General features: G+C 40.1%; 1 protein-coding gene across 2 annotated transcripts in view; it reads left to right on the top strand.

The window, feature by feature from the left end:
- The window catches only part of ATP8A2 (ATPase phospholipid transporting 8A2), a 314,756-nt gene that overhangs the window by 73,759 nt on the left and 228,108 nt on the right, over positions 1-12,889 (top strand). For both annotated transcript variants that reach the window (XM_063149059.1, XM_063149060.1), the window contains 6 exons: positions 3,382-3,487; positions 4,808-4,890; positions 6,483-6,532; positions 8,621-8,690; positions 10,366-10,450; positions 11,631-11,770. In XM_063149059.1, the coding sequence (XP_063005129.1) occupies positions 3,382-3,487; positions 4,808-4,890; positions 6,483-6,532; positions 8,621-8,690; positions 10,366-10,450; positions 11,631-11,770 (534 nt within the window). The remainder of the gene's footprint in view (positions 1-3,381; positions 3,488-4,807; positions 4,891-6,482; positions 6,533-8,620; positions 8,691-10,365; positions 10,451-11,630; positions 11,771-12,889) is intronic.

Genomic DNA, 12,889 nt, shown 5'->3' with positions numbered 1-12,889 from the left:
GTGTGTGGGAACTGAGGCTATTATCCCATCAAGCTTTGTCAAAATGACAGCTATCATCAGCTGATTCTTAATTCCATAGGAAAGCAGAACCAGAAAAACATATCACGGCTAACTGGGATGAAAAACTGAGATTTGAAATACAGTAGGGGGAAAAAACATATTCAGGTGATGAAAGCCTATGGGAGGCTTTAGTTCAGATTGCTGGAAAACTGTCCAAACACATCATTTTATAGCTCACAATTAAATTGTTAGAGCTTGGTGAGATATATTTTTCTCTAATCTGCTTTTGTTCTTATTGTGCGTGGGACTTCAGTACTTTTGTTCAAGTACAAGGCAGTGTCTTTAATTATAGGTCATATCTCATTGGTTTTGGGCAAGATACACTTGAATTTCATTCTCTTGATTATTCAAAAGCTGGTTAATGTCTTCTCTCAGTCTGTGCCTGAAGGATCTTGGTCTCCTCCAGTCCTGCCACTTCACTGTTCTGGGGGTGCTCAGCATGGCTGGATCCTCACACTGTTCTCCAGATACTTTAGTGAACTAAATGGTAGGAAGTTAATATATTTTTAAGATGTTGAGAATTACCGTGTAATGTTCAATGGTAATTGAATGCATAAGCATTTTCAGTTTTCCTTCGCAGAATGTGCCACTTAGATGCAAAGTAGTAAGTTCCGATTGTTAGACTGTACTTTAGCATCCAACTGGCCATTTCTACACCATTTGCTCAAAAAACTGTCAGTCTTGCTCACCTGGAAGTACTGTGAATGAGGGCACTAATCTGATGCTGCTACACCTAAAGGAAAAATGAAGGGTATCTTTAACTTCACATGCGAATTCCTCGTGATTTTGAGACTGTTAACAGTTGAGAAAAATAGTGTCTTCAGAGTGAAGAGTCAAGATAAGTGTAACATATGCAGATAGGAAGCTCTGCACAGGGTAGTTCCCCAGAAGACTGAGGCTTGTCTCAGTGTTTTGTTCTTCTAAATACAGGAACCATGAAAGGATGAAAACTTGCTTTCTGCCTGGTGGTTTGCTTGATAATGGATAGTGCTGTGCCTACTAGATAGCTGAGCTTTGCTTTCCTTGAGGATAGTGCTTTGCAGATGAGAATCCAGAATCTGCTTCCAGAAGTAGAACACCACTGCAATGTGTATGTGGTTCTCAGCTGGTAGGGACAGCAAACAAAATAATTCATCCAGTGGAGTGTATTTCTTGTACAGATGTTTGTAGACAAGTTTCTTAATGGATTTTTGAGTGGGACAAAAAGGGAAGAAGCAGTGGCTTTCACCCAGAGTTGTTGGCACACTAGAAGAAAAATGAGGGAAGAAGGCATTTAAAATGGGAACTGCCTGTGGACTGATGAGTAAGAGATTAAAATATGCAAATTTTGTTCCAACTACAGATAGCTAAAAAGGGAGGGAGGAAGAAATAAGGCTGACCTTAACACATGAACAGGCAAGAAATGTCTCTCAGAGACCATCAGTAAGAATACTGTCAAAGACTTGGTAGAAGAAAATAAGTAATAAAGCAGAATTGGTTAAGCTGTGGGACTGCTGTCCTGTGCCGGGATTCAGCTCAGCATCTTGAAAGGGATGTGTTGCCACAGAAGCCATTAACAGATTTTCTGTTCACAGGTCCAAAGCAGGTATTTGAATGCTCTACCCTGATTCATGTCTGTGCAACAAATATTGTCAGTGCTGGAACAATACAGAAAGGAAACAAATGACAGCTGTGTGGAGGAGCTGTTGTGATAAGCTGGGCCTCTGGTGATCTGTTGAAACAGAATTGGAACATTGCCCTGTAATACATTGTGGGCTGTGCAAATACCAAGACAGCAGCAAATTGTGTTGTTGGCTTGAAAACATAAATACATACTTAGGAAGGATTAAAATCCATGTCACTACTGAAGACAGGTTGTTTCCAGCTGATAGAACACATACTATGAAAGCTTGTTAAGGGGCTAGGTGATAAAAGTGTAAGACAGACATCAAAGGTCTGCAGCAACAGATGCTGAAATGAGAATCTGGCAGGCTGGGCCTTTTGACACAGAGAAAATTTTGACTGCAAATGATGGAACAGCAATTACCTCTTGACTGTAATTTGCTGTGGGCTTTTTCAGATAGTAGTGTGTAAATATGTTTGTTTTCCTGAGCACAGCCTCTGCACCCCAGCGTGTTGAAAGCAAGAGCGCTTGTTAATTCAGTGGCATGTGACCATACAATTTGGAAGTTTCAGTCTGCGAAGGTAAAGGTCCTGTGTGAAACAGTTACTTTGAAAATATTCATGGCAAAGTACATGAAGTACTTTGAATATAGGGCTAAGAGTATAGAGCTTGGATTCTCAGTGTTTTTATTACATTACTTTCTGATGTGCTTACTTTGTTTACACACATTGCCACAGTGTTTGCCAGCTGCCATGGTTTTGTGGCTTTTATAGTAGTTTACTTTCTACTAATTAAACCTTCATATTGCCAATGCATATGCTGTGCTAATGAAAGATGTGGAACTAGATGATTTTTTTATATGCAAAAATTCTTTATGAGTTTGCAAAATCAAGTAGGGCATTCTGCAAAGGTAGAACTACTAAGATCATATCTGAGTCACTGAGCAAATGGCTGCTGTGCTCTTCCTGACTGCTGTGAGACTATAAATCCTGTGCCAGAGGCAGGGATGGAAAGGAGGGAAGAATGGGATGAGGGACTTAATTTCACATCATTAAAGGTTGCAGTTGCCACAGTTGGCTGATCAGAGGCCTGTGATTTAAGTGCTGGAGTTGCAGACCTGGTGTCTGTTTAAGCACTTTGAAACAGTGCTTTATGTTGCATGTTCTCTTGATGCTGAATGTGTAGGGACCATAGGTTAATTTTATGCTTGGCTAGGTGCTGTATTCCTTTGGAAGGACATGTGACTTTGCCTTCTACTGGCTGTTCAGCTGTTCTTAGCTCTGGATGTTCGTCACTAAGGGTGCAGTTGTGGCAAGTTTAATTCTGGTGTGGTTGCTGTCAATCTGTTGGAAGCTGCCAGTAGTAATATTTCCTGTTGCTAGATTATCATCATCTTGTGGTAGGTGTCTTTCCCTATATGAAGCTTGGGGTGCTAAAGAAGTAATGCTTTTATGGGTGGGGGGTGAGGGAATGCTCAGCCTTCTTGGCTCTCTGCAACTTGAATGAGGTCTTTATCAATAGCTCTCTAGTGCATCAATGCTGGCCCTGACCTGTGCTGTCTTGGTGTTCTGAGGTCAAAACAACTGCTATAAATAGAGAACAGGATATGTTTTGGGTTTTTTTTTGTCTGTGGTACCTAAGAGATCATCTCAGTTTAGTGAGCAGGTTCCTCAGTCTGTGTGCAGTGCTAAACCTCACTCTCCTGGTGTCCTGTCTAGCCCACAGCCGTGCACATACAGGAGTTCCTCACACTGCTGGCCGTGTGTCATACTGTTGTTCCTGAGAGACAAGGAAATACAATAATCTACCAGGCCTCCTCTCCAGGTTGGTTGTTGCTTTCTTTTTTGGGAGGGAGGGGGGAATGATTTGAAGGAGTGAAAGTAGATGGAAGGAAGGTCCATAAAACTCTAGGTCATTTTAAAGGTCATTGATTCTGAAAGCAGAATGTCCCACATGGTGCTAGCAATAGATCTGGCATCTTCTGTAATCAGTACACACTGGTTTTGAATGCTTCCTACAAAACCACAGAGTCCATGATGTTTCTTTAGAGATAGGCTGAGTTTAGGGTCCCTTCCATGCTTATGAGACTGTGTGCTCTTTCTGCAGGGCTGAAAGTAAAAGATGTGAGTGTGTAGGAAGAAATGATTTGTTTCTGCATGAGCAGTTACTTTTTTGGCCTGACTACAAACTGTCTTTCTTGATCTACTATCTGCTTAGAGTAAGATAGGAAGCTATCAAGTGCTGATACATGACACAATACAACCAAAACTTTCAGAGTCTTGGCATTACTCAGGCCTGCCCTTCAACCATATTTTTATTCCTTTCAGTTAGCGCAGACAGAGCTAGGTGGGGCCAAATTGGGGTATGTTGCTCTCCCTTGAATTTATCTCTGTTAGTGAAGATATTTCAGAATTGTTGTAGTTGATGAAGCAACCTCATTTTTTATTTATGTCTTAATAGGGTGTTTGAAAAGTAGGATAAAGAGCTCATATAAGGAAGTTCTGGTCAACGTGATGAGCCGTGAGGAGACTAAGGGAGCTGTAGAGACATGAGGATTGCTTGAATTAGGCACTAAATCCACCTATATAATGGTTGTGCTTAATGATGCTTACTCCTTAAGGAGGCTCTGTAATTACCTACAGGAGGCACAGGTGTTGGCTCTGATTGCAGCTCTGTTATTTGAGCTCTTAATAACACTGCCCAGTTGAGTCTCTGGAAAACAGTGCTGTATTTCTGTAGTACCTGAACTTAGTGCCTTCCCAGCAGAAAATGGATCAAACACATACTATAGGAATTTAAAATAACAGAGCTTTGATCTTGCTTTCGGAACAGCTATTTCACCTTTTTTGTGTGGAAAAGTATGACACCTCCACAAGAATAGAGCTCAATGCTTCAGTAGTTACAGGATGTCTTACACAGATTAAGTACTAGGTTTGTGTAGTTGATATTGTATGGCCTTTGTAGGACTCAAGTGTTGAATTTTTTTGTGGAGGGCTGTGCAGAACTACCCTTAACATCCCTATGGATGAGAGTACATAGGAAAAGGGATTCTGTTTTGGCAATCTGCCATATTGAAATACGGGTTTTGGAGGCATCTTTAATATACCAGGTTAAGTTGAAGCTTTTCTTATTTTGTTTTGGCAGATGAAGGAGCGTTAGTGAAAGGAGCAAAAAAGCTTGGTTATGTCTTCACAGGACGGACTCCCCACTCTGTTATCATTGATGCGGTAAGTGATGGATGTGCATGGCACAGGCTGCCAAGCTCTTGCAGAGCATACAGGTGTCCTCTCTGGTCCCTGTGAAGGCCCTTTTTGAGGGCCTTTAGGATCCTACATGCCAAGGGCTTATGTATACTGAGAAAAATTGTCTTAATCTATTTGAAAATGCAAAGTCCATTGCTCCTCTATGTGGCATGGGTGATAGGAAGTTGCAACCTTACATGGGAAATGACAGCAGCTGTGCCTGAAAAATATTTCCTTTGTCCAGGAAGCACAGATGGGAATGCTCACATTAGAAGGAAATTAATGTGTCTGGGACGTTTTCTGATTGTTATGTTTAATGCTGTTCTTCTAAATGTTTCATTTTTTTCTTCTGAGTAAGATCTGCAATAGAAAATGTAGCTGTGGACATGGGGATCTGTAGTTGGCACAGGCAGCCTCATGGGACCAAATTCACACTCAAGTTGCAGTCTAAGCTAAAGTGGCTCCAGATTTACACAGATGCAGCTAGTAGGGTGCTTATTAAGAATAATGAATCTTTTTTGTCCTTCCCCTCAAATTTCTTTCAAATTTCTTTCAAATTTCTTTCAAATTTCTTGGTACACTGCCAAGCTAAGCACTTGAAACATATTTTCTAGGACTTGTCACAAACTTTTTACAAATTCTCAAACTGCTCCTTAGTTGAAGGATGAATAGTGTCATCTAGAGTCACCTAAATGCTTCTTTCCTCTGCAGGAACAGCCAGGCCTGTCTGGTCTAGCTGTATACTCATAATGTCAAACTGAGGGCATTGTTAATCTATAGCCAGCAATAAAAGCTGTCATTCTCAGAGATTCCTGTCTCTCCTGATTGCCTGCATTAGTGGCAGCATGTAGAAAGTGGTTTGGAGCTGCTTTTTAATCTTGGGGATGTTGCTGAGTTGATATGTGCCTTGGACAAGTCTATACTGCAATTAGATTTTACTGCTGCACTTTATTTAACTGCATGCTACAAATGCCACCAGAGTTCTATGACTCTGACTCCTACTGCTCCATCTGTGCACTATACAATAGGGATGACCCATGTTTTAAAATATTGCTCCTGCTCAGCCCCAGCAGAGAGTTGCTGGTGATAACAGCAATTTCTCCTCAGCTAATCTTTTTTTGGCTGTGAAAAATCTAACTCATATTTTTGTGGATTAAAATAAAAGAAATACTAATGGAGGTCAGTCAAAAGTTATTGTAATACTAAACCTGGAGGGCATGCTTATTTTAACTTGGAAAAGTTAAAATAATACAGCCTGTAATATGTCTCTTAATGGATGGCTGTTGAGAACTAAATATGCAGCTTAGCTTCCAGGGCATGCCTAATCAAAAAGGAAATTAACTCCTTGTAATGGTGTAGCAGTAGTTAATGAAGGATGCCACAATACAGGATGTTCAATCAAGTTCAATAAATAGGGCTCTGCAACCTTTAACCAGTGGAGGGAGCCATTGCCACATTTATTTACACTGGGATGTGTGACAGAGGCACCTGAGCTCAGCTCGGGTGTTTGCACGTGTAAGAATATATTGTAGATTGTACTTAGAATAGTACACTCTTTCTTTTGTTTTCTTTTGTAGCTGGGGAAAGAGAAAACCTTTGAAATTCTTAATGTGCTGGAGTTTTCCAGGTAAGTTTTCCTCTAATATGTGAAATTCAGGGTAATAAGAAAACTCTTATTATTAAAAATGCTGTTTAGAATAAAATGTTACAGCTGATACAGTAGAAAAGCAGAACTTCCTTAATTTTTTGTCCACCCTCTTCATCTTATTTCTGATGTACTATGAATGAGTGGCTGTTGGCACTGTATCATTAAACTTTTTCCTGCCACTGCAGCTCTGCTCATTTATTGAGAAGTTGCTGGCCTGGAAGCATCTTGCTGTGACTCATAGAAATCCTGATTTGTCCCTTGTCTACTTCAAGAACATACTCTGAGATGGCACTTTTATAGTGCTTCTGCAAATTACTTTTTGAGTAGATGGAAACTGCACCTGGAAGTGCCTCTTCTTAAGAACCATGCCAGCTGTGAAAATATAAACATTGCAAGCACTCCTAATTTGTCAGACTCATTAGGATGGGCATTGCTTGGGTAGCAAGAAGCTTTGTTGAGTCCCCCAAGTGACTGGAAGTAGCAAGGTGCTTTCTCTTTGTCAGTTGATAAAGTTATGTCAGTTTGGATGGTGCTAGTCAGTATAATATTTTTTCTGTTGCTGTTGTTTTTTTCTCTTGCTGTGAATTAAAATCTTGAACTCTTGTTCTATGCTGTCTTTGAGTTGGCTGGTTGTGCTCTAAAGGACTATGTAAAATAATGGTAGGGATGGTTTGGATAGGGGGCTTTTCTTGTGTCCTGACTTTGAAAATTATTCCTGAGTACTTCCCTCTTTCCAGTCAGAATGTAGCTATTTAAGCTACTTGTGGGAAGTATCTGAAAAGGCACTGGAAGACTCTGAGGGTTTGTGCCAAGTTAACCAGCACCCTGGTGTCTTTAGACAGGAATGTAGCTGCAGCTTGCATGCAGCAGAAAAAAAACTGTCTCAGTTCGCCTCTGTGTAGCACCTTCCCTCCTAACCACTGAGGGAGTTGTGTAATTAGTTTTTGAAAAGCACACAAAAGTTTCCCAGTGTCATTAGGATGTTGCAGAAATTCTGAGCACAGGTAACTGCTGTCCTTCAAACCCCCCTTCAGAAAGCCTCAGAAAAGATATGTTTTGTCTGATGATATGTGCCAAGAGCTTACTTTAGTACACATGGTTCTTGAGCTCTGAAAGTGACTGTATTTCTCAAAGCAACCTCAAGAGGAAAAGGGAGATGGCTCTACGCTCTGTACACATTTGCAAAAACTTAATGAGTAAGGAGGATGCTTCCAGGTTGGTCCTTTTGCTGAGGAAAGATTTGTATGAAATCACATATTCTTAGGGCTCCCTTGATGAGAGTTGATTTGTTTGCATTTGCCTCTTGGAAGTTGTGGGTTTTTTTCAGTGCCTCTTTTGAAGGAGAGATTCATAAATAAACCATCAGAATTTCTTTAAAAAAATTATCCTTGCCTGCCTTCCTTTGTTAAATGTTGGGGTACACTATTCTACTGTCTGCATTTTTTTTAAGACCTATGCCAAACTTGACTGTCCTGTCCTTGTGCAGGGGGCCTGACTTCCTTCTACTTAGTTCCAATTGTGTGTCTGATTAGACCAATATAAAGAATTAGTAGATTCCAAGAACTGATCTATACCATGATTGTTTTCTATTATGTTTTTACTTTCTTTTAAGTTAGTAAGTTATTTAACTGCTCTTGTAAGTGGTTGGTTGTTTCAATTTCTGTTATGCCTGTACTCAAGATGTAATCAGCCTTAATGATTCAATTTCTAGAGTCCCCAAAGCAATTTTCCTTGAGAAATAAGGAAAAACTGCCACAGAATAATGAGAAAAAATGTGAATCCCCTTCTTTCAAGATCATTTCAATACTATCTTGCTCTTTCTCAAAATCTTGCTCGCATATGGGTGTAAGTCTGGAGTGCTTGCCAATGGGAGACATAGGGCTGAAGCTGGAAATATGCAATTTAATATATCTCCTTGTGGTCAAGGGTTGTGGGATCTTAAGTTACTGCTGCTATATCCCATTTAATCTCAGATGCACGAAACACATCTGAGAAAATCTGCTGGCTAGAATAGGAATTAGTCTTTACCACTTTAACTAATGAAAGCAAATATTTTTATTTCAATAGCAACAGGAAGAGAATGTCAGTGATTGTTCGAACTCCGGCAGGACAGCTACGTCTCTACTGCAAAGGGGCTGTAAGTAATTATGCTGCCTAATGGAGAACACTGCCAGTTATTGTTTCAACAGCTGTGGCTGATGCTGACATTTCATGTCTCATACATAATACCTGTTGGCTTTCTGTTTAGGGCCAAGTGATTTAAGAGAGCTGTCATTCCTGCTCTGACTCCTTTTGCAGGCTGGAAGACTGCTAGGCTTTCTACTGCCCATTTGAAATCCTGAAACTCATGGGAGCAGTCCCCTTACTGCAAAGCCAGGGCTTCACCCAGCTGTGCAGCAGAAGTTCAGGAGCTGGAGTAAATGCTGTTGTCTGAATTTATAACACTAAAATTTGTTCTCAAGTGGTTGGCTCTTGATTTGGCTTTCTTGCATCTCTGCACCTGCTGGTATTTGTCATCATGACTTGCACCATGTTGTGCTTCTGTCTTCACTGACAAGAGCAATAACTTAGCACAGTACAAAGGCTCCAAAACTAGCATTGTCTACAGCAAGAGAGTGGTTCTAATTTCAGTGGAAAACTATGGAGCTGGCTTTTTGCAACAGGGAAAAAACTCTTTCTGACCTCTGTGAGGATCCTGTTTGCTTGAATTTGTCATGACATATAGGTCAGTGTTCACTGCTCTGTTGTTTCCATTTACCTCCCCTGACTTGATAAAGATGTGCTGGCTTCATTCTGGTGTGGTGGAAGTGAATGAAGCCTACTGCCATTGTGTGGTAGTTCACAGCGCTATGCCTGATGGGACCACACAGACTTGAAACTTGCTTGTTCATGCTGTGCCTGAGTTCACACCATTCTTTGGAGCGTGGCACTGAAAGGGATGGAGAACAGAAGAGTTTGTGGTACAAATTCTTGCTGTTTTCCATATGAGCAGACCTAGATGTACTAATGTGCTGCATCTGCCACTCATGTTACTGTAAGTTAACTGAGTATTCTGCATTAACTCTTCCACATTCTGGTAGTCATCCTCTGCTTGTTGCTTCCATAACAATTAGGTTTGTATGCCTGTCTCTAATCAGCTCTAGATGTAGGTCTGCTTACTTAGCTTAAGAGCAGATGTGTGAGTAGGGTTTCTGTATTACATGTGTTTGTAAACTTGTTCTGGTAGTTACAAATAAAATCCAGAGACTCTAGATATGTAGGTGATGCTATATTTTGATTTCAGCTGTTAATGGGGCCTTTTCAATTGTCCTTAAATTTACTGATAAAGCAAGCTGCTGCAGGAAGAATGTTGTTTCTGAGAGAATGTTGTGGAAGAACATGATCAGTGTTTCTGCCTTTTTCTCAAACATCAAAAGGAATCTTTTCTGGAAAGGATTGCAGCAAAGTCTACTGCACAGGACTGTTATATATACACTGAATAAGATCAGATATTTATGTTGTCTGAAAGTCCATGTATTGGCTTGGTAATTTATAGAGAAGTGTGCTGTACTGCCCAGTAATGGGGACCTCTTTATGGAAAGAAGGGAGGAGGGCAGAGTGGGCTTCTCTCCCCACTATTTGTAGTGGATGCAGTATCTCTGCCATTGGGCACAATCCAGATGCCTCAAATCGGTCTCTAAACCCTAAATATATTGTAATTTTTTTTTTAATATTAGCAAGTCCGTTCAGGTTGCTTCTCTTGAGCTTGTAAATACACAAATGGCAACTTCATATGTAGACTTACTGTGTTGTCATGAATTTGGTTTTACTAGGATAATGTAATTTTTGAGAGGCTTTCAAAAGATTCCCAGTATATGGAACAAACACTGTGCCATCTTGAATACTTCGCAACGGAAGGTAAGAGAAACAGCATGCCATGAGAATTCATGAAATTGTTTGCAGCATCTTCTGCATTGTCTAAGCTCTGTGGTGTCAACTAAGATGATTGTGAAGATAAAGATGGGGTGTGTTATCAGCAAATTAACAACTGTAGGTTGACTTCAGCTGTAAGGAGGTTTTAGTCCAACTTCTGTGTGATTTCAGTAGGGAAGTGGAATTTGGAAGGAAAAGACAGTGTTCTGTGTGTCCATGATGAAGGGAAAGGGCATGAGCTGTATTGCCCAGAATAACTCAATTACATTGGAGTTGGAGGTGTTTTTACCAGGGTAGAAGTTGGATACCAGCATCTTTTTTTGAAGCAGAGTGATAACCTCAATGTGCTGGGAAGCCTGGTAGAATGAGACATCAAAGATGATTTGAAATGTTCTGTAAGGCCGTTGACTGGTGTAACACCTCTGTTTACTGGGAAGCTGGCTTTGTTCCCTCTTCTGTGATAGCATAGGATACCTGAGTTATAGTAAAACCATGAACCAGTGTATTTCTCCCAAAATCTGAAAATACCAGTCAGCTTTTTAAAAAACTATGTTTTTGCAGACTCCCAAAAATTCCCAGTACTGGAACTTTTTGTATTTTAGGGCACACACTCCTTTTTGATTGATTTGTGACAGAAAAATGAATTGTTACTTCTCTATGTTAATTTTTGCCAGTGGTCTAATAAATTGGTTTTCATACTTCATGGACCCTCTTCACTATATTGTGCATGTGTAACTCCCATTATTTGTGTGAGTTACATTGGTACACTGAAGGAGAACACAGTCTTCTTGCTAAAAGGAAGCACAAACTATGGAGGATGTTTGACTAAGTAATATCACCAATCACAGCATGTAGCCTGTTCTTTAATATGATGTTTTTAAAAATACATGAATGGCAAGGTTGCTTTTGTACTTTGCAAAAAGTTTTTGTCCAATGCTCTCTTGATCTGCACCACCATTAGTAGCCAGAGTGAACCAGATTTGTGGTTTACATTTGTGGAAATCCAAGTGCTTAAAAAATGTAGAGGGAGATTTTTTAACAATGTGTGTTAGAAGCTTTTGTTGTTCCAGCATGAGGGTTAGAATTGAGCATTCATTACATGTGAATGATTTGATGATATTCAATGTAATTTTACTGTGGGTAATGGCTGTCTTCTGTTTGGCAGGTCTGAGGACATTGTGCATTGCTTATGCTGATCTGTCAGAGACGTCTTACAGAGAGTGGTTGAATGTCTACAATGAATCCAGTACGGTTCTGAAAGACAGAACTCAGAAGCTGGAGGAGTGCTATGAGATCATTGAAAAGGTAAAACTTACTTTCTTGATGATCAGATGCAGATTACCTTACATGTGTGTTTTCCAGTGGAATTTGGGCTTTATACAATGAAATAAACTGTTAATTTCATAGATGAGAAACTGGAAAGGTAAGTAGATGGTAACATGTTCAGTCCACAGTTTTAATCTATAAATCTGAGATAAATTTACAGATAAAAAAAAAATTCTACTTTAAACCCCTTTTCTCACACTTTTTACATCTTCCTGTTTTGTGTAAGGTTGTGGTAACTTGATGAAGATGATATATGTAGACTGTTGTGTTGCACCAAGTTCCCATGTACTAGGGTACAAAGAGATGTTTTCCTTTTCATGCAGCAGTCAAATTCAAGGTTTTTGAAGGCTGTTGCAGGCACAATGTAGGGCTCACCAAAACCTTATAGGGGTGTGAACTAAAAAAAGGATGAAAACCTGCATTCCATGCAAATTGCAGAACTCCCAATTTTAGAAGGAGAAAGTAGGTATTGGAGAACCCATTTGAAATGCTAATCATTACTACAGTGAACTAAATGTTAAAATGCCAACGCTAGGGGCCAGTGTTTCTCTGAGCCTTGTTGGTCTTGCTGCTTTCAGAAGTGCTGGTAGTTGCGTTCCTCACCTGCACAGGTTCATGCTCTTCCTTCTTGCCCCAGGTATTTAATTTTATATAGTGGTTTCTTTGAAACATATTTCGAACTTCAATATTTTTTAAAATTAATATTGAAATACTGCTTAGGTTCTGGAGCACTGGTTTTTTTTAAGTTAGTTGGGGCAAATTGTAGAATTATAGAATGGCCTGGTTTGAAGGGAACCATAAAAATCATTGACTTCCAATCCCGCTGCTGTGGCCGGGGACACCTTTCACTAGGCCAGGTTTCTAGAGCTCCATCCAACCTGGCCTTGAATGCTTCCAGGGATAGGGCATCCACAAGGAGGTTGGGACTAGGATAGGAGCTAACTTTCAGGGGGTAAGAAAAAAGCTCCAGGAACTCTTTCAGTAAGAGCTGAAGACTGTGTCTTTGTTGTCCAAGTAATGCCTCAAATGGTCTTTTGTGTTTATTGTGTGTCAGTAACAGTGTGGTTATCTCATCCTTGGTTCTGTAGGTTTGGGTAG

The sequence above is a fragment of the Melospiza melodia genome, chromosome 2 (genome assembly GCF_035770615.1).
Source record: "Melospiza melodia melodia isolate bMelMel2 chromosome 2, bMelMel2.pri, whole genome shotgun sequence".
Classification (NCBI taxonomy): Eukaryota; Metazoa; Chordata; class Aves; order Passeriformes; family Passerellidae; genus Melospiza; species Melospiza melodia.
Note: the sequence above shows the minus strand (reverse complement) of the source record. Positions and strands in the feature narration are given on the sequence as shown.